Source organism: Ictidomys tridecemlineatus, chromosome 6, assembly GCF_052094955.1.
Source record: "Ictidomys tridecemlineatus isolate mIctTri1 chromosome 6, mIctTri1.hap1, whole genome shotgun sequence".
NCBI classification, from domain to species: Eukaryota; Metazoa; Chordata; class Mammalia; order Rodentia; family Sciuridae; genus Ictidomys; species Ictidomys tridecemlineatus.
The window spans coordinates 103,940,903-103,968,734 of NC_135482.1; the positions used below are offsets into that span (position 1 = coordinate 103,940,903).

General features: G+C 40.8%; 2 protein-coding genes across 7 annotated transcripts in view; one reads left to right on the top strand and one right to left on the bottom strand.

The window, feature by feature from the left end:
- The window catches only part of Vamp1 (vesicle associated membrane protein 1), an 80,649-nt gene that overhangs the window by 44,394 nt on the left and 8,423 nt on the right, over positions 1–27,832 (top strand). The window lies entirely within an intron of this gene.
- Ltbr (lymphotoxin beta receptor) lies at positions 1,103–27,152 on the bottom strand. Of its 6 annotated transcripts, none has more exons than XM_078015362.1 (11): positions 26,817–27,152; positions 26,591–26,687; positions 26,155–26,280; positions 25,927–26,079; positions 25,477–25,573; positions 25,222–25,319; positions 23,062–23,169; positions 22,693–22,766; positions 21,985–22,201; positions 18,840–18,909; positions 1,103–1,862 (listed from the first exon to the last, which is right to left on the bottom strand). In XM_078015362.1, exons 1-10 carry the CDS (start codon positions 26,910–26,912, stop codon positions 18,869–18,871), a joined length of 1,107 nt encoding a protein of 368 aa, XP_077871488.1. In that variant the 5' UTR covers positions 26,913–27,152; the 3' UTR covers positions 1,103–1,862; positions 18,840–18,868. The 6 variants fall into 6 exon arrangements, with proteins under 6 accessions (XP_077871488.1, XP_077871485.1, XP_077871487.1 ...); XM_078015359.1 differs by lacking the exon at positions 1,103–1,862 and adding an exon at positions 13,755–16,887; XM_078015361.1 differs by lacking the exon at positions 1,103–1,862 and adding an exon at positions 17,906–18,104.

The following is a 27,832-nucleotide window of genomic DNA, read 5'->3' on the forward strand; positions in this document are numbered from 1 at the left end:
TGAAAAAGAAGGATTAAAAATTCTGTGCTGGTCTGGAGATATAGCTTAGTTGATAGAGTGCCTTCCACATTCATGAAGGCCCTGGGTTCAATCCCCAGCCACATACACACACACACACACACACACACACACACACACATGCACACAGTTCTAGACCATCCTGGGCAAATTAGTGAGACTCTGTCTCAAAATTTTAAATAATTATTTTTAAATGGCTGGGGATGTAGATCAGTGGTAGAGTAGTTCAATCCCCAGTAGCAAGGGGAAAAAACAAAGAGAAAGAAAGATACTTATCTTCTTTTAGAAAATAATGTGCATGCAATATTGTAAATAGAATTTCAAGTAATTGGTGGTCTCTGGAGACCAGGAGTTCATGTGGTTTATACAAGCCCCTATTTTGGATCTCTGCTTCTATTTCTCAGAGGTTTGATGTTTTTAAATAGATTTTCTTTCTTTTGAGTAGATAGAGGTACACTTAGGGAGAAACTCTCTAGAGAAGGAGGAAGGACACAGGGTAAAATTTCTTCTCATGAGATAAGTAGCACCAACCTCAAAACTATGTAAAGGGTTGCCTTTTGTTGAGAAACAGATGTTGCTCTTATGAAAATATCTGAAACAGATAACAGGGATGGATAATTTACATAATCTAAGATAGAGATCATCTCCAGATCATCTAATTTGAGGAATCTGCATAAGATGAAAGGCAAGCCACTCTCTGAAGAATTTCCTAAGGCAGACACCACTTTTGGCTGATTTCAGATGGTTCCAAATGCTGCTGACTATTCTAAGAGGCAAGGCAAAAACATTTTAAGAGATTCCAAAGAATTCTAAAAATCCATGCTAATCTGCTTATAGAAGAAAACGTAAACTAATTGATTCATGTCTCTTTAAGACAAACCTGTAAAGGGACATTTTTGGTTGACTGCTATCCCTTTGCTTAACAAATATTTACATAATGTTTATTGGAAAAGAGAATTTTGGAGTTGGCAGGAATTTCAGGCATCTCTCTCTCTCTCTCTCTCTCTCTCTCTCTCTCTCTCTCTTTTTTGATTCTTTTATCTTCAGACTAGCAGCATGAGAATCAGAGAGGTAAACTACCACATTCACTCTTTCATTTATTCAGCAAGATTGTTAGGAACTGGGTTTTGTATGTGGGATTAAAGAGGGAAAAGCACCAAGAGTAATCCAAATGAGAAGGTAATATGTAGGGAAATAACCACAATTCAGTAAAGATAGCTGTTACAGTGAAGGTTATTCACAAATCAGAGGAAAAAGCTTGCCAGAAAAACCAACTAAATCTGTGAGAGTATCAGAAGATGACTTCATGGAAGAGGTAGCATTTGATCTGTGACTGGAATGAGTAAAGGTTTGCTACTTGCACATCCATTGCTGTGTGTCCCAAGCTGTGCAGATGGTATGTAGGCTGGGCAGTGCAGATGCTGCCAGGCCAAGGGATGATGGGATGTGAAATCTAGCCTACAACTACTAGGAGGAAGTGACATCTTTTCCTAATTTGCACAAAGGCACAATATGGGCTACTAATTCTGAGATGTGGTCAGATGCACAAAAGTATAAAAAATAAGATATGTTCTAAGAATTGTTAGCTTAGAATTGTAATGTAAAAGGACAGAGAGATGATAAGCCTGGACAGGTAAATGGGGCCAGTCATGAAAAGCTTTTTAAAATAACTAACACAAATAGTTGGGAATGGAATCAGGGTGCCATTCTTGCAGACCATTGCTGTTTCTAAATCACCATTTCTAGCCCAGACACAGCTCTGTGCTGGGTGCTGGTGAGGATGCAGTGGGGAATACTCACAGACCTTGGCCTCAGGGGTTTGTAGTTAGGGAGTAGTGTAAGACCTGTGGATAAATAGTGAGAATAGGGTAGAATGTAATTAAGTAGACAAATAGAGGAAGAAGGAACACCGGGCTCACACTCAGCACCAGGAAGTGATTTGCCTAGGCAACATGCCAAAAGCCAGGGTTCAAGGTCAGATCTTCAGTGTTTGTGTTCTTGGAGGTTTCAAATGCCTTAAAAATGCTCATAATCTGATACAACAATTCTACTTCTAGGAATATGTGCTAAGGAAATAAGTGACAATGTATGCAAAGATTTAGTGAAAGGATGGTCTGTGGAAAAAAAATTTATAATAGGAACTCCTACCCCAAATGATCTAAATGTCCAAAAATAAAAGATTGGATAAGTATATAGTGTTATGAATGATGCAATGCAGAATAGTTCTTAAAATAATGTTTTAAAAGTTTATTTATTGGCCAGGTATGGTGGCACATACCTGTGATTCCAGTGCCTCAGGAGAATTGTGAGTTCAAGGCTAGCCTAAACAACTTAGCAAGACCCTGTCTCAAAATAAAAAATATGGTGGAATGTGATAGACATCATTATCCAAAGTACTTGTATGAAGACATGAATTAGTGTGAACATACTTTATACACAGAGGTATGAAAAAGTTCTATATGTGTAATAAGAATCATGATGGATTCTGCTGTCATATATTTGAAAAATAAAACCAATAAAAAAATTAAAAAGATTAGGAAGCTGGGGTTGTAGCTCAGTGGTAGAGTGCTTGCCTTGCATGTGTGAGGCACTGAGTTTGATCATCAGCACCACATAAAAATAAATTAATTAATTAAATAAAGGTATTGTATCCATCTACAACTAAAAATTAAAAAAAAAAAAAGGATTGGGAATGTAGTTCAGTGGTAAAGCGTCCCTGCATTCAATCACCAGTACTTTAAAAATAAAGTATATTTATTAATATGGGAGAAGATTCATAATACCTTATTGAATCAAATAAGAGAAATAAACCACATGCTGAATCTTAAGGATTTTTACAGATGTTAGAAGAATTTATACCTGGTAAGGCATAGTAGTGATTAATTTAAAAAGATATGATGATAGTAACTTTAATTTTACACTTTTTACTAATGTAAGTCTTCTATTTTTTTCCCCTAATGAGAAGGTCTTACCTATGCAGCAACAACAAAGAAAGCAATAACAGTATTTACAAAGAGTTTCTATCTCCTCCTAGGAGATAGATGGGAACACCTATTAGGATTAAATAAACATTTAAGCATTCAGCACAGGGCCTGGCATATAATTAAGCATCATTAAATTTTAGTTACTGATGCTACTGTAATAACAACTACAATGTCAACTACCACTACTACTCCAGTATTGTTACAACAATACTCCTAACATACCATAACTATGACCACAACTACTATTACTGAAAAGGATTGTTTCAAGGACAGGGCTTGAGACTGAGGAAGAGATAGGCTGGAACTGCAATTTTGTCATTAAGACTCAATTCAACATAAGAGGATTCACCCCAACAATAACGTTTGGATGGTAGAGTTAGGGACTAATCAGTGAGGTTAAGACTCAGTTATTAGGTCAGCTCCTGGCCTTGAGGATGTCAAGTTCTGTGTCAGTGCTAGGTTAGAATTCCACTTCAGAATTCAGCCTTGGTCTGAAGGCATGGGTTTGGGAGGAAGCTACAGAGGCAGAGGCCCTGGGAGAGCCACGAAGTCCCGCTCACACTTGCCGTTGTCCATATTTCATCCAAGCACGTACCAATTGAGAATCTTTCTCTCTTGAGTTCATTCCAGCGAAAATGTTGACCTTCGCAAAAAGGCGATCAGGCTTCCCTCCAAGCTCTTATCCACCAAGGAGTTCTCCTTCCAATGCTAGACCTTATCTCATCTCACCATCACTTCCGAAATCTACAGTCAGTGGGAATGTGCCTTCCTATTGCAATTCTCTCCAATTATGAACTATTGGACGACTTCATAACATCTTAGCTCAAGTCAGTTACATCTACCACTTTTGGTCATTTAATTGAGCTCTCGCCTAGCATGCCTGAGGCACTGGGTTCAATCCTTGGCATCACATAAAAATAAAAATAAAGGTATTGTGTCTGCCTGCAACTAAAAACAAAACAAAACAAAACAAAAAACCACAAAACAAATATTAAAAAAAGAAGAGGCAGGACTTTGAAGTCTGATTAAAAGAGATATAAATGGTCATAGTGTGGAGGGAAAGAGCAGGTTGGCCAGAAGGATAGAACAGGATCATCTAGCAGTGCAGAGGGCCACCATGCCTGGTGGGGAACATGACTTGAAGTAACAATACACATTAATATGTGAGACTACTCTGTGGTACTCAGAGATCTAGTTATATGCATGGAGAAGGAAAAAGTTCAGTTTATCCAGGATCGGGGTGTTTTCCTGAAGGTGGGATTGAAGTTCAAAGAGGCAAAGAGTTTATAACATTGACAAAAGAGTGATAAACATAGTGGACTGAGTAACAGGGCACAGTGGTGTGGTGCACACCCGTAAACCCAGAGATTCAGGAGGCTGTTCAGGAGGCTGAGGCAGGAGAATCACAAATTCGAAGTCAGCCAGAGCAATTTAGTTAGCCCCTGCCTCAAAACAAAAATAAAAAGGGCTGAAGTTGTATCTTAGTGGTAAAGTGTCCTTGAGTTCAATCCCTAGGACAAAGAAAAAAAAAAAGACTGTGGTGAAGATGAGAAGAAGGGAAGTGAAAATGGAAGGAGATGTAGGAGAGGCAGTGGACTGGCAGGCCTGAGTAAAAAGAGGCATATTGGGAACAGTTGAGCAAACTAGGAGGTTGTGGTCAAGTTTCTACGTCTGTGAAGTGAGGGGAGTGGCAGAGCCGTAGTGAGGATTGTATGTGACACAAGATGTTAAACACGACACCAAAGTTTGTTTTTTCATAAGCTTCTAGAAGGCACGTTCACGTCTCAGGCTTCCCTGTCCCTGGTAGAGTGCCTGAGTGCCTATTAGAAAGATTAAGGGTTGAACTGATTTTCCCTTAAGATTTAGGATCTGTGAGAATTTTCTGGACCCTCTAGTTTGGAAAACAGCTAGTCCTTCAATATTATATACATATACATACATATATACATACATATATATATATATATTTAATATTCTTAGTTGTAGATAGACACAATATCTTTATTTCATTTATTTATTTTTTAATGTAGTGCTGAGGATAGAAACCAGTGCCTCACACATGCTAGGCAACTACTCTGTCTACCACTGACCTATAGCCCCAGCCACCTTCAATATTCTTGTATACAAAATATTGTTTTTGCATACAAGAGTCTTACACCGAACAAATCATTGTCTCTCCAAATTGGAGAGAGGTGGAGGTGAATACAGTGCATTACAAGTCACCAGAGCAGAAAGCCATGAGGTGAAACTTCACTGGGGACCTGTGGTGGGTTGATGAATTGCTGGAGGCTCAAAGTGGGTAGGTCTGAGAAAGAAAAACTCCAGGGGGGACTTAGTTATCAGGGGCAGCCATGTGTGTGCATTTTACCTCCTGGAACTTTATCAGGTTCATAGGAAATATCAGAGAAAAATCTCCTCATGTGTCTGGCAGCGGGAGGGGAGCAGGCACCATTTTGAAATACTACAGAGATTTTGTTCTTCCTAACAAGATATGCCCTGAGGACAGACTGTTAACCAGAACCTAACCTGCTAGGGTTTTATCAGAGTCAGCTGGCTTAGGAGAAGGGAGATACCCAACCCCAGGCCCTTCTAGCCACCCTTCTAGCCATCCTGTCGCATCTATGGAGGGAAACTGAGAAGCACTTAGGAAGTTCATAGTCCAGAGGTACAGGCTCACTCAACCAAAGAACTGTGGAAAGCTTCTTCCCCTCATACCCTGCCACCCCATACTAATGGCCTATTTACAGCAATTCCAGGTCTGGCTATCAAGAAAGAAATCACAAGGCATACCAAAAAATAACAAAGCAAAAAATGAAATTTAAATAACCCCAAACAATATATGCAGGATGGAGTTTTATTTAGCCATAAAGAAAACTGACATTATGTCATTTGCAGGAAAATGGATAGAACTAGAGACCATCATGTTAAATGAAATAAGTCAAACTCAGAAGATCCAGGGTTACATGATTTCTCTCATATGTGGCAGCTAGAGAGGAAAAAGGAAAAGAAAGATAGAGGTGGGTCTCATGAAAATCAAAGAGATATCAGTAGAAAAAAGGGACCAAGGGCTGGTAGGTGGGGAGGGAGTGGGCAGGGATATTGGCCAAATTATATTGTTATATTGTGTGCATGTATGAATATGTAACAACAAATCCCATCATAATGTATAGATATAATACACCAATAAAAATTGTGGAAAAAAAAACAATAAATAACCCAAAACCCCATCATATAGTTTGAAGAGGCAAAGGGACCATCAGAACCAGGCTCAGAGATGACAGGGATGGTGAAATTATTCAACTGGGACTGTAAATCAACTATTATTAATAAGGTAGGGCTCTAGTAGAAAAGTAGCCAGCATGCAAGAACAGATGGAGAGTGTGGTAGAGAAATGGAAAGTCTTTTTGTTTGTTTTGTTTTGTTGAAACAGGGTCTTGCTAAATTGCTCAGACTGGCTTTGAACTAGCACTCTTTCTGTGTCAGCCTCCTAGATGGTTGGAATTACAGATATGCAACACTACAGCCATTTTTTTTTTTTGAGAGATGGCAATTCTAAAAAAGAAATAAAAGATGTTAAGAGAAATGAAGAATGGCTTCAATGGGCCTATTAGCAGAGTAGACACTCCTTGAAGAAAAAAAAAAAAAAAACAACTCTGGCCCAAGGCCCAGTGTGGTGGCACACTCCTGGAATCCTAGCAATTTGGGAACTTGAGGCAGGATCGCAAGTTTGAGGTCAGCCTCAGCAATCTAGCACAGACCCTATCTCAAAAAATAACAAGGACCGGGGAATATAACTCAGTGGTAGCATGCCCCTGGGTTCAATCCCCAGTACTACAGAAAAACAAAAGGAAAAAAGAAAAAGAAATTCTATCTCAGTAGAAACTTCCAAATCTGAAAAGCAAACAGAAAAGAGTCTGAAAAAGTAAAACAAAAAATAAACACAGGAGAGACTATCCAAGATAACAGATAACCACAAAAGGTGTAACATCTATGCAATAGGAAGGAGAAGAGAGAAGAGGAACAGAAGAAATATTTGAAAAAATAATGACTGAGAATTTCCCCAAATTGATGTCAGATACTAAACCACAAATCCAGGAAGCTCAAGAACACCAAACAAAATAAATGCCAAAAAAACTACTCTAAGGCATATCATTTTCAAAGTACAGAAAATTAAAGATAAACTGGGTGCAGACTTGGAGTGTGAGAGAATAGCTTGAGCCCAGGAGTTTGAGCCAGCCTGGATAACATGGTGAGACCATGTTAAAAAATGAAAATAAATAAATAAAGAATAAGATCCTGGGTTAAGGGTATAGCTCAGTTGTACAGTGCTTGCTTAGTATGTGCAAGGCCCTAGCACTAAAAAAATAAATCTTGAAAGAAACATCAACAATAAAGAAACAGAAAACAAACACATTATTTACAGAGGAACAAAGGTAAGAATTATGTCTGAATTCTCCTCAGAAATCATGTAACCAAGGTGAAAATGAAGTGAAATATTTATATTATTTTATTTAAAATATCAGGGATTGAATCCAGGGGTGCTTTACCACTGAACTACATCCCCAGTCCTTTCTATTTTTCATTTTGATATAGGGTCTCACTAAGTTGCTGATGCTGGCTTTTAACTTGCCATACTCCTGCCTCAGCCTCCTGAGTCTCTGGGATAACAGGAATGCACCATTACACCTGGTTTTCTTTTTCTTTCTTTTTTCTTTTTTTAAAAATATTTTTTAGTTATATATGGATACAATACTTTTATTTATTTTTATGTGGTGCTAAGGATTGAACCCAGTGCCTCACATGTGCTAGGCAAGCACTTTTACCACTGAGTTACAACCCCAGCCCATTATTTTTCTTATTTTTAATTGATGTGAGCAACTGGCATTTTGTTCAAAGTAATGATAGAAATAATTCGAGTTCAAAGCTAGTCTCAGCAACTCAGCAAGGTCCTAAGCAACTCAGTGAGACCCTGTCTCTAACTAAATAAAATATAAAAAAGGGCTAGGAGGTAGCTCAGTGGTTAAGTGCCCCTGGGTTCAACCCCTGGTAGTAAAAATAAATAAATAAATAAATAAATAAGAAAAGAACACTGTGGATTCAATTATGTGAAAAAGAATTATTTACCACAACCAAATGAGATTTATTCCAGATATGCAACTCTGGTTCAATATTCAAAAATCAGGGCTGGGGATTTGGCTCAAGTGGTAGCGCGCATGCCTGGCATGCGGGCAGCCTGGGTTCGATCCTCAGAACCACATACAAACAAAGATGTTGTGTCCACCGAAAATTTAAAAAAAAAATAAATAAATATTTAAAAATTCTCAAAAAAAAAATTCAAAAATCAGATAATGTGATTCATCACATCAACAGATTAAAGAAAGAAAATCAAACAATATTATTAATAAATAACATTAATAACATTTAACACATTTATGATTTTTAAAAAGTCTCAGTAAACTAGGACTAGAGAAGAACTCTTCAACCTGATGAAGAATAGCTACAAAAAAACAAACAAACAAAAAATAAATAAAAATCCCTGCAGCTAATATGATACTTAATGGTGAGAAAATAGATTCCTTCTTTTTCACCAAGAATCAAGAACAAGATAAGGATGTCTCTTTTCACCACAGCTTTTCAACATCATATTGAAATCCTTACAATAAGACCAGAAAAGGAAAATATAGAAAGACAAGAAAGGAAAATATTGAGACTGGGAAGGATGAATTGAAACTATAGAATGGCATCATTGTCTATGTAGAAAATCAATTATTAGGTGATATAGCAATGCCACAGAATACTAAGTTAGTATACAAAAGCCAATTGCTTTCCTGAGTATTAACAATAAATAAGCAGCATTTGAAATGAAAAACAAAACAAACCAACAACTACATCAACAAACAAACACACAATACCAAATGCATTAGAGAACTCCAAAATGAAATTAGGTTTAACAATATGTGAAAGTTCTGTATGAGGACAACTATATAATTTGAATGAAAGAAGTAAAAAACTACATGAATGGAAGGAAAATCCATGTTCATGGAGAAGAAGATTAAATATCGTTAAGATGTCAGTTCATCCAAAATTCACCTATAGGTTCAATACAACTTCAATCAAAATGCCAGCAAGCTATGTGTGAATACCCACAAATTGCTAAAATTTTTATTTTTATGTAGAGGCAAAATATTCAGAATAGCCAATCGAAAAATATCAAAAAAGAAAAAGATTGGAGGAGTGATAGTATCTGAGCTCTATAGAAAGTTATAGTAATCAAATAGGTGTTGGTATTGGTGAAAGAAGAGACAAATAGATCAATGGAACAGAACAGAGAGCCCAGAAATGGACTCACATAAGCATAGCTAAGTGATCTCCGAGAAAGGAACAAAAGCACAACCATGGAGAAAAAAATAGCCTTTTCAACAAATGGTACCAGAACACCTGAGCATTCAAATACAGAAAATTCTAAAAAAGAACTTACATTCTTCACAAAAATTAACATTTTTATGAATGAATATAAATTTAAAATATTGTATCCACCTATAACTAATAAATAAATAAATATTTAAAAAACCCTCAAAGAACCAACCAACCAACCAATCAACAAAAAAATGGAATAAACTTAAATGAATATTGCTAAAGGAAAGAAGCCAGTCTGAAAAGGCTACCTACTGCATAATTTCAATTTATTGACATTCTAGAAAAAGAAGAACTATAAAGACAATAAAAAGTTAGTGATTCTCAAGAGCTTAGAGGGAGGAGGGATGAAAAGTGGGGCCCAGGGAATTTTCAGGAGAGTGAAATTATACTATATGATTCTGTAATGATGGTTTGTGACATTATGTATTTGTCAAGACCCATATAATAGTACAAAACAAAGAGTGAGCCTAGTATAAACTACCAATTTTAGTTGGTAGTAATGTTATCAATAGGGTATGTTAATCATAATGAATGTATCAGACTAATGGAAGATGTTACTAAACTCAGGTGTGAAGGGGGAGACAAAGTATGTGAGAAGTCCCTGTACTTCCTGCATAATTTTTTCTGAAAACCTGAAGTTTCTAAAATATAAAGTCAATTAAGAACAAAACAAAATACCACTTTCCTTCAAAATTCCATTCTCCTCTTCAGCTATTGACTTATTGTTCTCCTTCTTTCATAGCCAAACTTCTTGAAAGAATTGTCTAAGTAATATGAAAAATATTTACATTTGTTGAATGCCTACTATATGTATGTCAGTTGTTTTATTTATTCTCCATAAAAGTCCTGAGCTATACCTCAGGACAGAGTTGTTTCTTTTTTTTTTTTTTTCCTTACCTAAGACTTTAACCCAGGAGCACTGAGCTACATACCCAGTCTTTTTTATTTTTTATTTTTGTTTTGAGACAGGGTCTTGCTGAATTGCTGAGGCTGACCTCAGACTTGCAATCCTTCTGCTTTAGCCTCCTGAGTTGCTGTGATTACAAGAATGTACTACCATGCTCCATTCCAGCCCAAGTTTAATAAAAGGTTGAACCGGTATTTAAAAAAAAAATTGTTTTTAGTTGTTGATGGATATTTATTTTATTTATTTATATTCGGTGCTGAGAATTGAACCCAGTGCCTACAACATGTTAAGCAAGTGCTCTACCACTGAGCTTCAACCCCAGATCTAGAACCAATATTTGATGATATGCAGTTGGACCTTACAGTGTTCTTAAAATCTTTTAGTCAAGAATGCCATTTCCTTCCCAGGTTCTCTGCATTACATAGCAGTATGGAGCTCTGTTGTATTGTTGTCTGCATTCATAGTGTTCTCTGGGACATAATTTTAAAAGGTACCTTGTGGAATTGTGGTAATCCTGCTTACCTCCCCTTCAACCTTCATCCCCATCTCTTCATTGGACTCACTCTTGCTTAGATCAGTTGATCATATATTTTTTTAAATATTTATTTTTTAGTTTTAGGTGGACACAATATCTTTATTTTACATTTATGTGGTGCTGAGGTTTGAACCCAGGGCCTCGTGCATGCTAGGCGAGCACTCTACCACTGAGCCACAATCCCAGCCCCAGTTGATCACGTTTTAAAATGCAATAGACACTTTTCCATCTTTTTTTTTTTTTAAAAAAAAAGAGAGAGTGAGAGAGGGGAGAGAGAGAGAGAGAGAGAGAGAGAGAGAGAGAGAGAGAGAGAGAGAGAGAAATTTTAATATTTATTTCTTAGTTCTCAGCGGACACAACATCTTTGTTGGTATGTGGTGCTGGGGATCAAACCTGGGCGCACGCATGCCAGGCGAGCCCGCTACCGCCTGAGCCACATTCCCAGCCCCACTTTTCCATCTTCATCTTATTTGACTAGCATTCAACATATCAATTACTCCCCTCTTAAAACATTTTTTTTTTCCAGACATCACCTTTCCTTGGTTTTCTTCCTACTTTTTTGGTTTTTCTTTCGCAGTATCCCTTGCCAGTGTTTTCTCCTCTGCTCATCATATGTGGGAGTTCCACAAGGAGTCTTGTCTTATGCCTGCTTCTCTTGTCACTTACACATTTTGTAGATGATCTTATCTATTATTGTTCTTCAGTTATCATCTAAATCATCCATATCATCCCTGATTTATGTCTCCAGTCTATTTAATATCATCAACAATTGATTGCCTCATAGTCACCCTATAATTCTCAAGCTGGTCTTTCATCACACTTAAACCCAGCCTGGTCTCTTATTTTTCCTTTAGGTGTGAAACTTACATCCTAGCAGAAAATTGTGTGTGGATTATAGTTTACTGAATGATTATCAAGTGGAATGATTATGTAATTACCACCTAGATCAAGAAACGGAGCATTATTGGGAGTTCAGAAGTCTTTCATGCACCCCTTTTTGATCATAACAAACTTTCTCCTTTCTAGAGCAATGATTAAACAGCTTTGGGTGGTCATTTCCTTGACTGTTGTTATATGGTTTCACTACTTATAAATGTACCTCTAAACAATGTAATTTAGTTTTTAAAACTTTATGGAGGGAATCACACTGTATATTTTCTTTTCTGTTTTGTTTCTGTAGGAGAGGAAATAACATTTTTCCTTTGTCCTCCTAAGATCTCTGGCTGGGGCCCAAAAGTTTGACTGAAAAAAGATTAGCAAAAGAGGGTGGGGTGTAGCTCAGTAGTAGAGTGCATGCCTAGCACTCATGAGGCTCGGGGTCCAATCCCCAGATCCATTTAAAAGAAAAAAAAGAATTTATTAATGCATGCATTCTGCATACATGCAAAAGAAACTCAGTGATGAATAGCTTAAAGCAGGGAAGTTTAGGAGGTTAGAATTTCGGTTTATATTGCATCTTAACAAAGAACAATGAATTTAAAGAATGAAAAAAACAAAGGAAAAGAGTTTTGGGCTTACAAGATCAGTAAACTATGAAAAGGTAACTTTATGGGGAATTAAGAAAAGTTAAGGATTCAGTAAAGCTTATTGGTGTTATGTAGATTCATCTCCCTATTGTCTCTGGGATAAGAGTCTCTGGTGACTGAGTCAGCCTGCTTTTATAGGCAAGTAGCAGAGAAAGGGCAGAGTGCTTTTAATTTATTTATTGCATTAAGTATCATATTTTGGGGTGGCATATTTTAATTTCCTATATTTTTCTTAGTGAAATGTTTGAGATTCATGTTCATTGCCATGTTTCATTTTAGTTCACCAACTTTCACTATTCTATAGCATTCCACTGTGGGACTATACCATTATTTATGATAATAAACATATAGTTTAGTTGCAGTCTTTGTAACTGGAAGTGTGAATATTCTTTCTGTTAGCCTTATTATACACAAATACTGGTAATTATATGTATGCATTTCTCTGTGTATATACCTAGGAGTGGACTTGCTGAGTCATAGAATATTGTCAACTGTACTATAAAGTGATTGAACCAATTTACATGCATTGGGCAATGTGTGAGAATCTGCTCCACACACTTGCCAACTTTTAGTACTGTCAGAGTTTTGATTATTTTTCCCCTTTGGTACTGGGAATTTAATTCAGGGGCCCTTGACCACTGAGCCACGTCCCCAGCCCTATTTTGTGTTTTATTTAGAGACAGGGTGTCTCTGAGTTGCTTAGTGCCTCACAGTTGCTAAGGCTGGCTTTGAACTTGAGATCCTCCTGCCTCAGCCTCCTGAACTGCTGGGATTACAGGTGTGTGCCACTGTGCCCTGCAGAGTTTTGAATTTTTTGGGGGTCAGTTTTGTGGATGTATTTTTATTTTATGTATTTCTCTGATGTTTATTGATGCTGAGCACCTTTTATGTATTAGACATTTGGATTTCCTTTTTTGGTGAAGTAAAGGGTTAAGCCTTTTCCACATGTATGTCTGGATTTTTGCTGTCTCTTACATTTTTTTCCTGGGTAATCCTTACTATCTTGTCATCTTACTTGTGTTTTTTTTTTTTTAATATTTATTTTTTAGTTCTCGGCGGACACAACATCTTTGTTGGTATGTGGTGCTGAGGATCGAACCCGGGCCGCACGCATGCCAGGCGAGCGCGCTACCGCTTGAGCCACATCTCCAGCCCATTGTGTTTTTTTTTAATATTTATTTTTTAGTTATAGGTGGACACAATATCTTTATTTTATTTTTCTCTGATGCTGAGGATTGAACCCAGTGCCTCACGCATGGCAGGCAAGTGCTCTACCTCTGAGCCACAACCCCAGCCCCTTATTGGTGTTTTTCCATTCATTTGAGTCTGCTCAGACTGCTGCAACAAAATACCATAAAATAGGTGACTTGTAAACAACAAGAATTTATTTTGCACAGTCTTTGAGGCTGAGAAATTCATGATTAAGACACCAGCATATTGGATGTTTGTTGAGGGCCCATTTTCTAGTTCATTTAAGGCCATCTTTTTGCTTTAACTTCACATGGTGGAAGAGGTGAGGGTCTCTCAGAGTCTCTTTATAAAAGCACTAATACCAGAAACGATATACTGTCTTCCACTTGACAGTAAAAATAACACAGGAATACATCATGGAGAAGTTGTAAGAAACAGACTCTTTCTGGGAAACAGTATAAAGGGAAGATGCAAGTCTAAGAGGAAAGACAAAAACAAGTTATCACTAGAGGAATTTTAAGCCTCTGGTGCGTTGAGGATAATAATAGCAAAGCAAACGTTCAACCCAGCCCATTTCTCAAGGAGATTACAGAATCCTTCACACTAAAGAGCTAGCAGAAGGAAAGGAATGCTCATTTTTTTTTAAAAATTATGTGTGTATACACACACAGGCACACACAATTCCTGGGGTGCTAGGAATTGAATCCAGGGCTTGATGCATGCTAGACAAGCACTGTACCTCCAGCCTAGAATAGCTATCTGGCAGCCTAGGATAGCTATCTGTCAATAAAAAAATCACAAGGCACACTTAAAAGAAAGATAAAACCTTGAAGAGACAAAGCAATCATCAGTATTAGATTCAAATCAGACATGGAATTTAAAATAATAGGGTTAATTGGCACAGTGGCACATGCTGTGATCCCAGTGATTCAGGAGGCTAAACTAGAGGATCACAAGTTTGAGGCCAGCCTCAGCAATGTAGCAAGACCCTAAGCAAAAGGGCCTCAAAATAAATAAATAAATAAAAGGGCTGGGGATTGTAACTCAGTACTGGGTTCAGTCCCTAGTATAAACAAAACAAAACAAACCTGAAAATCAATTAAAACAACAGGATTAATAAATTAAAAGATTTAATGGGAAAAGTAGAGGAAACAACATGTCAAAATAAGATTTGATTCATCTTTTTGGCAGAGGAAGCTAATAAGAATGAAATGGAGATGTTTGAAATAAAAATATGGTAACAGAAATGAAGTATACCTTTGACTAGCTCATCACTTGACACGATGTAGCTGAAGAAAGAATCAGTGAACTTAAATATATAGGTCAATAAAAATCATCCAAACAGAAATGTGTAAAGAGAAATGAGTGGGGGAATAAAAAGAAAGAAGAGAGCACTCAAGAATACTAAATAGTTAACATGCATATACTTGAAATTCTGGAAGGGAAAAAAAGAACAAACAAGAAGGAGAAATGGTTGGCGAGATGAAGGCTTAGAATTCTACCAAATTAGTGAGAGACAGCAAACCATAGACTCAAAGTGAGAGAATATCAAGCAGGATAAATACCAAATAACAATAACCACCACAAAGCCACACACCTAGACATGTCATGTTCAAACTGTTGAAAACCAAAGAGAAAGAAATTATTGAAAATAGTGAGAAAGAAAAAACACATTATCTACAAAGATACTAGGATGAGAATTATAGCAGACATCTAGTTAAAAAATACATAAGGAGCAAAGGGTGTAGCTCAGTGGTATTGTTCACCTGACATGAATCAGGCTCTGGGTTTGATCCCCAGAACTGCAAACAAAACAAAAAACATGTAGAATAACATCTTTGAAATGCTGAAAAAATACAGTAAAACCAGAATTCTCTCTTCCTCCCCAGCCCCTCTTTCTCCTGTGCTGGGAATTGAACCCAGGGTCTCACACATGCTTGGCCAGTTGTTCTACCACTGAACTATACCTTGAGCTCAAGCTGCAGCTTCTATACTCAGTAAAACTAGCCTTAAAAAGTGAGAAATTAAGTTTATCAGAGAAACAAAACGAGATTCATTACCTACAGATCTCCTTTATAATAAACATTAAGGGAAGTTCTTTAAGAAGAGATATTGTAAAAGCCAGAAACTTGGATCCATACAAAGAAATAAAGAACCATAGAAATAGATGTTCTCTGTGGTGAGCATGTTAAAAATCTAACCTTTTGGCAATTTTTAAATATATATTATTATTAATTCTGGTCACTATACAATAAAATAGGTCACTAAAACATATTCCCCCAGTCTATTTGAAATTTTGTACCCTTTGATCTACATCTCCCCTTCCTCTGTCCTTCTACTTCAATTATCACTTTAAGTGTAAATAATCCAAACATACGAGTTAAATGAGAGATAGTTAGGTTGGATTAGAAAACAAGACCCAATGATATGCTTTCTACTAGAAATCCTCTTTAAATATAAAGTGGTTAGTAGGTTAAAATTAAAAGAATGAAGAAAAATTTACTATGCATACTCTCACCAAAAGATACCTGGAGTAGCTGTATTAGTTTACAACAAAGTAGACTTCAGAACAACAATGGATCAGGGATAGAGATGGACATAACATATTAAGGAGTCATTGCTCCAAGGAGCCATAGTAATCCATGTGAACCTAACAAAAGAACTTCAAGATACAACTGGACAATCTAGAGGAGACATGGAAAGGTTCACATTATAATGGAGGCTTTACCGCTTTTCTGTCAGTAATTGATAGAGCATGTAAGAAGACAATCAGTAAGGATTTGGATATCTGAATAGCAAGTATTATGAGCCAACTTGACCAAACTGACATTTATAGAACATTCCATCCAACAACAACATAATACATATTCTTCTCAAATACATACAAATACAAACAAAGGTTCATAAACTTTTTCAAATTTTATTATATTTTGAAACAGGGTCTCCTTATGTTGTCTACCTGGGCTTAAACTGGCCTGCTTCTGCCTTGCCTCCCCAAAAGGCTAGTTTTGCTGAGTACAGAAGCGGTAGTTTAAGCTCAAGGTATATAGTTAATGGTAGGACCCTAGCCAAGCATGTGTGAGACCTTGAAATTATGGGTGTGTACCACTAAGCCTTTCAAGGCTCATAAACTTAAAAAGTAAAACATCTAGGGCTGGTAGCTCAGTGGCAAAGCACTTGCCTAGCATGTGTTAGAACCTGAGTTCTGGGGGCTGGGGATGTGGCTCAGGCGGTAGCGCGTTCGCCTGGCATGTGTGCGGCCCGGGGTCGATCCTCAGCACCACATACAAAGATGTGTCCGCCGAAAAACTAAAAAAAAAAATATTAAAAAAAAATCCTAAAAAAAAAAACAAACCTGAGTTCTTTCCCCAGCACCACCCCCATGAAATTGTATATCTCTGAGAGATATTCTATATCTCATATATCTCCCAGAATATAAACTCAACTCCAGGGATAAGGATTACTGAGTGAGAAGGGGCATGAAATCATCTTCCAGAAACTGTGTATCTGGGGTAATATATAAATATCTACATATGTAACAATTCTTCAGGCTGTAAATTTAAGATTAGCATACATTATAAATTTTACTATATTAAAAAAAACAATGTAGTGTTTTCCTAATTTCTATTATAGTTTAGGAGTCTGAGTGACCTGCTTCCAGCCTACTTCTCCATTCTCATTCTGTTCCCAAACTCCAGGCAAATTATTTTTCCTATCACAGGGCCTTTGCACATATCATCCATTCCACCAGGACCCACCCACCCAACCGTTCATTTTTCTTTGGGCTGCATTTTGAATTTCCTCTGGGAGGCGTTTCCTGATCTCTAAATCCAGATTAGGTGCCTGATAATGTGTCAGTGTTTCTCTTTTGTAGCACTCATCTCACTATAATCATGTCACAGGCTCCACGAGGCTGTGAAAAAAAATGAGATCTCATAAAGAAATGAGATCTTTTATGAGTAATCTTTATGAATCAAGTCTGCCTTGTTGCCTGGTATATAGCAAATGCTCATTCAGTATTTTTCCAAATGTTAATTTTCAAAGTGAGGCTCAGAATAATTTAACAAAATAATAGGCAAGCCTCAAAATATAAGCTAGAATACAAGCCCATCAGCACATCCTGGTAACTGTATTTCCAAGGTATATCCCCAATCCACCAATTTTTCTCATCTCTTTGTTGCAATAGCTTCCACCCGATCTGTCTGGTCCCAGTCCTTATTTGTTATGCGTTGGATTGTTGTGTAATAGTAAGATATGGATACTTCTTTAGTATAGCAAAACCAACACTGTTTCAACTCCTGCTTAACAAGAAACTGCTGTTAAAATCGGGAATAAGATGGAGGTGTTTATTACTGTTTAACATTATTCTGGAGGTTCTAAGCAATGCATTTAGACAAGAGTAAAAAACAGGTGCTAGGCGCAGTGGCACATGCCTGTAATCCCAGTGACTCAGGAGGTTGAAGCAGGGGGATCACAAATTGGAGAACAGCCTCAGCAACTTGGGCCCTAAGCAACTTAGTGAGACCCTGTATCAAAATTAAAAAATATTTTTAGAAAGGTCTGGGGATGTGGGCTGGGGTTGTGGCTCAGTGGTAGAGCGCTTGCCTAGCATGTGTGAGGCACAGGGTTTGGTTCTCAGCACTGCATACAAATAAATAGAGGTTCATGGACACTAAAAAAAAAAAAAAAGGATATATATATATATATATATAAAAGGTCTGGGGATGTAGTTTACTGGTAAAGTGCCCCTAGGTTCAATCCCCAATGCAAAAAAAAAAAAAAAAAGAATATAAAAATTGGACAGCAGACATAATTTCACATTACTTATAGGTGATAACCTGAGAGAATTAATTAAAAACTATTATGTATGATGAGAGAATTCATTTGGTAGTAGCTAGGTTTTAAAAAATTAAAAGATCTCATTTCTTTATCTCTTGCAAAGATAAAGCACCTAGCTAAGATCTGTACTAAGAAAACATTAGGGTGGTACCGCAGGGACACAAATAGAAAGGTACATTGTGTTCTTGATAGGAAGATGTTCATTCTCTCTAATTAATCTATAATTTTAATGCAGCCTCAATGCAGATGCCGATAGGAGTCTGTTTGGTTCTAATATAGTATAAGAGCTATGATCCTAAATTTGAATGGTGTCACAGGGCTTTGCCTCAGCACTATTTCTTTAAACATTTTTTTCTGCTTTTATTTTGTTGAAAAGATGTATAAAGGGGCTGGGGATGTGGCTCAAGCGGTAGCGCGCTCACCTGGCGTGCGTGCGGCCCGGGTTCGATCCTCAGCACCACATACAAACAAAGATGTTGTGTCCGCCGAGAACTAAGAAAAAATAAATAAATATTAAAAAAAAATTCTCTCTCTCTCTATCCCCGTCTCTCTCTCTCACTCTCTCTTTAAAAAAAAAAGATGTATAAAAAGTTTTTTTTTTTAAACTCTAAGCATACTGGAACAATTAAGGACACATGTCATTTGGCTCTATCATATAGAAGGAGGAGGAAGATTTATCTTTGTAAAGATACAACTTGTCATTATTTACTTCCTGCAGAATGTAGGTGTACCTAATTCTTTCACAGACAACCTTAAATAACCCATCCATTCAGTTGGCCCAGATGATTCCTGGGGTATGTGTTTTGCTGCCACGCTGTCTTGATGAACGCCAGTAACAGAGTTCCTAACCCTGGATCTATGACAGTGGCCTTTTATGGAAGGAGCAGTCAGCTGGCAGCAGCTCCCCTAGCAATCTTTCAAGCTAGGATTACCTATAGCTGGCAGCATGGAAGATAATTTGGGGGAGGAGGGCAAATATTTGCTAATAAGAACACTAGAGAAGTCTTTCGTTTTTGGGGGGATAAAACAAAAAGAAACAAAAAAATCATGAGTGCTCCTGAGCTAAAAGGAGGCCAGCCATATTTCTATTCATCAATAGACTCTGAACTTGGCCTTTTGCATTCTATTTCATGTCTACATCTTTCCCTTCACCCGGCTCTAGAAAACACTGTTCACTTTGTGCAGGGGCTAAACATTTGGGAGTTGACTGAGGCTTAAAGTCTGTGGAACACAGAGAGATCCCAGTGAGAAGCCAGCCCCTTCTACCATTTAAAGAAATTCTGGGGTCTGGGGCATGTAGCTCAGTGGCAGAGTACTTGCCTAGCATGTGCAAATGGGTTCCATCCCCTACAACATAAAAATGAAAACGATCAAATTCTGGAAGGGTGTGATATTAAGTTTTTAACACCCAAGAGGCCTTTAGAGCCAGATTGAGTGCACAACCTGGCTTTGCCATTTTTGGCTAAATTTATTGTCTTTAAAATCAGGCAGGCCAGGTGTGGTGGCACATGCCTATAATCCCAGTGACTTGGGAGGCTGAGGCAGGAGGATTGCAATTCAAGGCCAGCCTCAGCAATTTAGGGAGATCCTGTCTCAAAAAAAAAAGGGGGAAAGCTGGGGATGTAGTTCAGTGGTAGAGCACCCCTGGGTTAAATCTCTAGTACCCATCCTCCCTAGAAGGTTAGCATTTCTTATTAAGTTCATTCTTAGGTGCTTTATCTTTGTAAGAGATAAAGAAATGAGATCTTTTAATTTTTTTAAAAACTGTGCCTCAGTTTCCTCATTTGTTAAACAGGAGTAATATCTGCCTCATGGAGTTGTGAGGATAAATAATTTGTGAGGATTAAATAAATTAATTAATAAAGTATTTAGAATCCTGCCTGACATGTTGGCAATTTCTGGCCAAAGTTGTGTTATTACCTTATTATCTGAATTACATATGTGGGTTTCTCACAGAAATACCTTTGTGGGGTTAACTATATTTTAATATCTTGACCTTTGCCTTTGATATTGCCCTGATGGATTAGGTTTCTATTTAAATCCCAAGAAGCTAGCCAGGCGTGGTAGCACAGACCTATAATCCCAGCAGTTTGGGAGGCTGAGGCAGAAGGATCCCAAGTTCAAAGGCAGCCTCAGGAATTTAGCAAGGCACTCAGCAACTCAGTGGACCTTGTCTCTGATAAAATTCAAAATAGGGTTAGGAATGTGGCTCAGTGGTTGAGTGTCCCTGAGTTCAATTCCTGGTACCACCCTCCAAAAATCCCAAGAAAATAAATTATTTGAATCTCAATCTCCTCTTTATTTGCATGTGGTTAAATTCATAAATATACTTGCCATTTTTCCCCCTTCCCAAACTCTCCCCCATACCTAGTAACCCTTCCCAAACCCCAGTTTTCATTGTCTTGCTTTCCTCTCCTCTAGGAGGTGAGAGGAGGGATGGTCCTCCACATAACTTCATCTTCATTCAGGGTCCATCTCAGTTCACATGAAGTATGGGCCCTCAAAGGGCCTCTGGAACTCGGGGATGAGCACTACAAATCCTTTACAGGTCCCAGGATGTCCTTGCAAGTGAACATGTGACTGGCTCCCCTGTGTGCCATGCTTTGGGTGCAGAGTGCCACGGTGGGCAGAAGTTTAGCGTCATATGCCCTGTCCGTGCCTGAGGCTGAGCTGCTGCAGCCCCAGTGGGCAGGTGGGTCTGCAATAAGGTCTTGGGCTTGCTCAGGCAGTGGTGAGAGTCCTGTAGTGGGCACTGGACCCAGTGAGTACGTGACCCTGCTCTCCAAGAGGTGTCTGAGGCCCGGTCCTTTAAAGCTCTGCCTCTCAGAGCCCTGCACAGGCTCCATGTGAGTTCTGTGTGGGTAGGTAGCCTCTGAGGAGAAGGTACTCTTGGGCCTCTCTTTTCCTTGTGTTTCTCAGACACCGTCTGACATGGGTAACCAACTAGCTCCTTGGGCTCCTGTTAGAGGGCATGGCAACCCATTGTCTCTGTCTCAGCCAGATGCCAAGCTTTTCCATCTTCTTGGTAGGGTGTAGAGAGCTCAGAAGATACAGGGGCACCCTCTTCAGGAATGGGGTATGGAGGCTCAGGGGGAGCTGTGGGGTCTCCAGGACCCCGTGTTCCCCCCAGTACTGGACCATTATAGATGTAGATGTTGCCAGTGACAGTCACAGAGCCACCGGTGACATGAATACCATTGGCACCTGGGAGAAGGGAAGTGGAATGAGAGAGGTCAAGGGAGCTTCGTGAAGGAATGCCCCATAATGGAGCAGACTGCTGCTCCCTGAAATCTTCCAGCCTCCCGCTCTTCCCTCCCTGTCCCCTCTCCCATTTGCTACTAGCTTCTTGAGCTCTAGGTATATTTCTGTTTCTGAGTTTTTTGCTCTTCCTCTCTCTAACTGTGACACTCTGGCTGGTTGTCAGGAACTCTGTCTTGACTCTGCTTTGGTCTTTTTGTTTCATCTGGCCATATTTCCCCTCCCTGCTACCATCCCTCCTTTTGCTTCTTTAACATCCCTTCCTCTCCACACTCCCTTCTCCCTGCTGGCCTGCCCAGGCTCACTCACCGTGGGCCACATGGCCTTGCTCCCCAGACTCAGCCTCCAACTCCCTGGTCTGGATCAGAGGGCTCTGCTGTTGTAGCACCACTTCCTCCAAAGCTGGAGTTGGTGGGGGCCCGCCAGGGGCTGGGGACAAGTCTCCAGGGTTGGGCAGAAGTGGCTCTACCAGGTCAGGGAAATGTGGGTTGGCTTTCGGAGGAGGACACGAAGGGGATTCCTCCCCCTATGGAAGAGAGACAGAGAATCAACCAACGATGAATGACAGAGATCCCCATCTTTTATATCTTATGCCATACTTTGGCAATTCACTACCAGTTTCTGCTCCTCACCATGCCCCCTTCCTCAGGGCCTTTGCACTTGATGCTCCCCCCACTTCCTCAAGCACTTTCCCCAAGACACTTCTCTGGCAGGCTCCCTCATTTCTTCTCTGCACAAATAGGAGCTACCTTCCCTGCCCACTCTGTTTAAAATAACATACCCCATCCTTTGCCATTGTCCCCCTTCCCTGCTTCATTTAGTATTATATTAACCTGATACTAGGTTTATAATTCTTATTCCCCAGCATGTAAACTCTAGGAGGGGGGGTGCTTTCCTTTGCTCACTGCTGTACCCCCATTTCCTAGCACAGTGCCTGGTACATGGCTTAATAAACTATTAGTTGAATGAATGAATGTTAAAGCCTAAAGAGTTTTTCTGGTCTGCTCCCTGCTGTACCTCATCACCTCCGCCCCTTCTTGCTGTCTTCTCAGCCTCCCCCATTACCTCTGGATGCGTCTTGAGCAGGGATCCTGCAATGCAAAATGAAATGGGTGAAAGGCCTCCAGCCCCCAGCCTTTCCCCCCGCCACACCCCATCCTCCTGTGTTGCTGCCCATCCTGGGATCCCAGAAAGAACAGGCTGTTATTACTCTGTCCCCTGCCTCAGAATGAGGGCTTAGGTGGAGAGAATGACATTTATTTTGGGGGACAGGCATTAAGAGCTTTGAGAGGGTGGGAGGAGGTAGAAGAGTTTGCACTAGGGAAGTTGAATATCCCTCCCGAGTCCCAACCATCCATGTGGGAGCTAAGGGCAGCTCCTTCCTACCCAGTTTCCTGCAGAGAGAGGGATGGCTCTTCCAGGTGCAGGCGAGGACAGTGGTGAGGAGCAGAAAGGAGACCAATGGCAGCAGGATGGCCAGCACCAGCATGGTTTCTGCCAGGACAACAGATGGGGCGGGTGGTGTGCGTGTGTGATGATGGCCGGAAGGGCAGAGGAGGAGGAAGCCAAGGTGGAGGCTTCCTGTTCTCTGCCAACTCAGACAGAGAAAAGGGGGAGCAACTTTTTTGCTCTGGTCATAATGTAGAATTAGAGCCATTTCCCTTGGGTTGTGGAGAAGGGAACTAAGCTGGGCTTGGGGAGGACCTCTTGGCAGCCACAGAGACCCTGTTGTGGAGAGATATGCTTAGGTAGTGTACATGCCTCTTGCTCACAGACCACCAATGGGGCTGCCTTGTGGGTGAGAGATGGGAGCTTGGGCAGCTGGTTTTCAAAGGGCTGGAAGTGGTGGGTGGGAGGCAGTAGGGGAGGGTTAGTCTTAGGGTTGTAAAGACATTCAGGACACAGGGTAGAGCCACATTTCTGTGGATTTGGCCATCTTACATACAGACCACTGCAGAGGAGCTGGGATTGCTGCTGTATATGTTACACCTGGGTTTCTTCCCTGTGGTGTGATTTTAAGTCATATCATTTATTTAAATATCAAATTTTCATACACAAAATAAGCAGGTTAGCTTATATACTCTCTAGTCATTTCTAGCTCTAACATGTCAGTTGTATTTGATACATAATTAAAAATTCTGAGAGGACATAGAAAGATATTTAGGATATACTGTTGAGTGAAAAATCAGGGTACAGGGATTGGGGTATAGCTTAATGTGAGAGCTGTACTTAGCATGAGTAAGGTCTCTGGGGTTCAATCCCCAGTACCAAAAAAGGAAAAGAAAAGAATAATTAGGTTATAAAATGTTAAAATCACTCCATTTTAGTTAAAAATTTATATGTATACATATGCACAAGAAAATGTCTGGGAGAATATATATCAAAATAATAAGAGTGAATATGCTAAGCAATGGCTCTGTGAGTAAGTTTGTTTTGCTTTAGTTTTGCTTATTCTGAATTTTCTAATTTTCCACGGTGTGCATACATTATGGCATGGAATTTAGAGTAAGAAAGACCTAAATATAGATCTTAATAATTCCAGTTACCACCTGAGTGATCTTGGGTAAGTCACTTAATTTCTTTGATTTCCATTTCTGCATTCTGTCAGTGAAGATAATAATAGGATCTCCTTTGTAGAATCATTAAGAGGATTAAATGGGATAGTGAATGGAAAGTGTTTAGATTGCCTAACATAGTTCTCAATAAATGGAAGCTATATGTCAGCTATAATTAAATCTCTGTGTTGTAGTATTTCTTGGCATCTTATTATATATAACTTTAAAAGTGTGTGTACTTGTCAGAATGGCAGTCCTCAAGAATACAAATAATAATAAATTCTGGAGAGGATGTGGAGAAAAAGGAACACTTTTACATTGTTGTTAATTAGTAAATCCACTTGGAAATCAGTGTGGAGGTTCCTCAAAAGACTAGGCATAGAGCCACCATACTGACCCAGCTATTCCACTACTTTATATTTACTCTGAAGAATTAAAGTCATCATACTACAGTGATACATGCATACCTTGTTTTTAGCAGTACAATTCACTGTAGCCAAACTATGGAACCAGCTTAGGTGCCCATCAATGGATGAATGGATAAAGAAAATGTGATATGTATATATATATATATACACATACACACACAGTGGAGTTTTATTCAGAAAAAGAAAATGAAATTGTTATTTGCAGGAAAATGTATGCAACTAGACATCATTAAATTAAGTGAAGTAAGCTAAATGCAAAAAGTCAGGGGTCATATTTTTCTCTCATATGCGGAAGCTAGAGAGGAAAAAGGGACAAAAAGGTGGGGTGGGAAGAGATCTCGTGAAAATCAAAAGGAGGTCCATAGAGGAAAGGGAGTAGGGAATGAAGGCAGGGAGGGAGGGGGAAGTGATATTGAACAAATTATATTGTTATAGTGTGTGTATGTACAAACAGGTAACAACAAATCCAATCATTATGTACAACTATACTGCACCAATAAAAAAAATGTGGAAAAAAAAAAGTGTCCTGACCCCACCTTGTGTCCTTCAGTCTCACCCCTCACCTGGCATCTCAGGAGGCAGTGGCTCTGGTGGTTTTCTGCAGATTGTGTCAGATTCGGGGGTGCCTGGAGCTTCTTCCACAAGGCCTTGGTCCTCACACCTGCAGAAGAAAGAGGATTGATTGTGATCTCCTGCTCCTGTCTCCAGTGCCTAACTCAAGGGATACAGGGTGGAAGTGGCCACATGAGCGCATGGAATCAAGGATGGGAGCAGCTGGGCTTCTTTGAGGGTAGAAAGGCATAGGCAGGGGCACTCACCTGGTGTGGGGTTGGCAGTGGGCGTATCGAGAGGAAGTGTTCTGGAAGTGTCCTGCCTTACAGGGGATACAGTTGTTGTCATCCTCCCTGATTTCATCTGGCAAGAGAAAGGAAGGCCAGCACAGGTGAATGGGCAAAAGGACCCTATAAAGGGTCTCCTGTTTGCCAACCACCCTGTGTTGTAGCTCTCACCTTCCCCAGCTCTGCTCTGCTGCCTGCCATTTTGCCCATGCTTCCTCAATGCTGAGAGGAGCCCCCTGTGCTCCAGCACCCATCCCAATTCCATTTCCCTGCAAACCCCTTCTGTGATTCTTTTGCATGGAACGAGAAGAAGCATTTTATGTCAAAGAGACTACCTGGCATTGGCCATGGCACAGTTCCATGCTCCCTGCCCTCACTCAAGCTCAACACTCAGCCTCCTTTCCTTATCTGCCCTCAGTGACCTCTGACCTTTAAGCTCGACTTCAGTGCCGGGCGGGCACTCTGAAAGTAGATTACAAAACACACACTCAGGGGCTCGTTGGGCACAGAACATTCCTGGCTGGCAGCGGCACTCAGTTTTGCGTTTGCTGGTGCAAGGCGCAACCTCCTCGAAGCCCAGCACTGGTGAAGAGATGGGAAAGCTCAGAGAAGGGCTATGCTCCAGGAAGTCCCAACCCCGAGCACATCTCCACTCACCTGGGTCACAGGGACGGCACATCTGGCAGATGGTGAGGTGGTTCCAGTGCTCATTGTAGGAGTTTTCAGCGCACATGGCACAAAGTGTGTTCTGGCTGTGGTTGCATTCAGCTGTGACATACTTGCCTAGGATATGAGTGGGGCAGCAACAGGGCGTCAGGACAGCCGGCATTCCACCGTCACCTCGGCTGCTTGCTTGCTTGGTGACTCCAAGCCTATCCTCAGTCTCCTTGCCCCCTACATCCTACATGGCTGTCCAGCTACTTTTCAGTGAGGAAAAGGACTAAGAGGCCCACTGAAGAGGGCAAATCTCAGTGCCTGCATATGAAACCGCCGATGTTTCTCACTGTCACTATGGACACTCACTGTGGACAATGTCCACCTTTCCTCTAACCCACCTCCATGCCCCAGGCTTTCTGGGACCACCGCCTCTCACCTGGGGGGCAGCGGGAGCAGCAGAGCTGATGCTTGGGCTCGTAGTACTCCTTTTCCTGGTCCCTGCAGGTTTGGTTCTCCGATCTGTATGGGCGCTCCTTCAAGGGGAGAAGGAGGTGAGGGAGAAGAATTGAGTCAGGGGTCAGCTTGGAAGGGCAGAGGGACTGGAGAGCAGGCTGCTCACACCCTCTTCCCTACCATCACCAGCCACTGGGCCCCTCCCTCACCAGCTGGGGCTGGGATGTCACTAGGAGCCCGCAGAGGCCCAGCAGGAGTGACCCCCAGGCCAGGCCGCAGGGAAAGACCGCCCAGGGCAGGCGCATGGCGGCCACTGGACCCGTCGACCAGGCGTGTGGAGGCCTGGGAGGAAGGTGGGAAGCCTATACGTCCAAAGCGGCGATGGCGGCTGCTTCCCAAGCCCAGCGGCTGGGCCGACGTGCCCCCCGGGGCCGGGAGCGGCCGGGCCTGGCCTCCAGGGCTCCAGCGGCCAGGCTCAGGAAGTGGGAGTGGAGCTAGCCGGCCGCGGGGGCGGGGACAGGGAGCGCTGGGAGCTAAGACCGGCCTGTCGCAATCGCAATGGGGGAAGAGGAACAGGCTTGGCTGCCTAGATGCAGGGCGGGAGGGGGTGGCCGGGAAAGCACGTGAGGACAGCAGGCCCGGAACCCGGCCTCCTCCCTTCTTCGGAAGCCTGACCAGGAGAGAAGGGCTGCCAGAACAGGAGGGCCCAGCTGGTGGGAAAGGGGCAACAGACCATGCACAGCCCTCAGGCAGGCCTCCAAGAGTCTGGAACCAGAGGAGTGTACAGATAGATGGGTGCCAGATCTGAAAAATGGAGGTTCCAGGGACCGACGGAGTGCATTGAGCAGAGACTCAGGAACAACCAGCAGAATGTAGCTGTCTGGAACCCAGAATTCCCTCTTGGCAGAGGCCTGAGTGCCTGCCCTGCTCTGTGACTTTTTAAGACAAACTAGAAGGGATAGCAAGTCAGATGGGTCTCCACCCTGCTGACCCAACCCACTAGGCGACTTGAGAGAGTGCAGCTGCTCCTGAGCCCAGAGAGAGTGGAGAGGATGTGCAGACCGAGTTCCTGATGAGTGGGTACAGCTGGGCATGCTGCTGGGAAGCCTAGTCCCAGCTTCCTCACCCAAGTGCAGCCCCCTCACCTTCAGGAGGAGACTGAGGCTCAGGGTGCCAGGTACGGGAGACCCAGATTCCAAGGTTATTTAGCCTGGTGCCTGCCCCC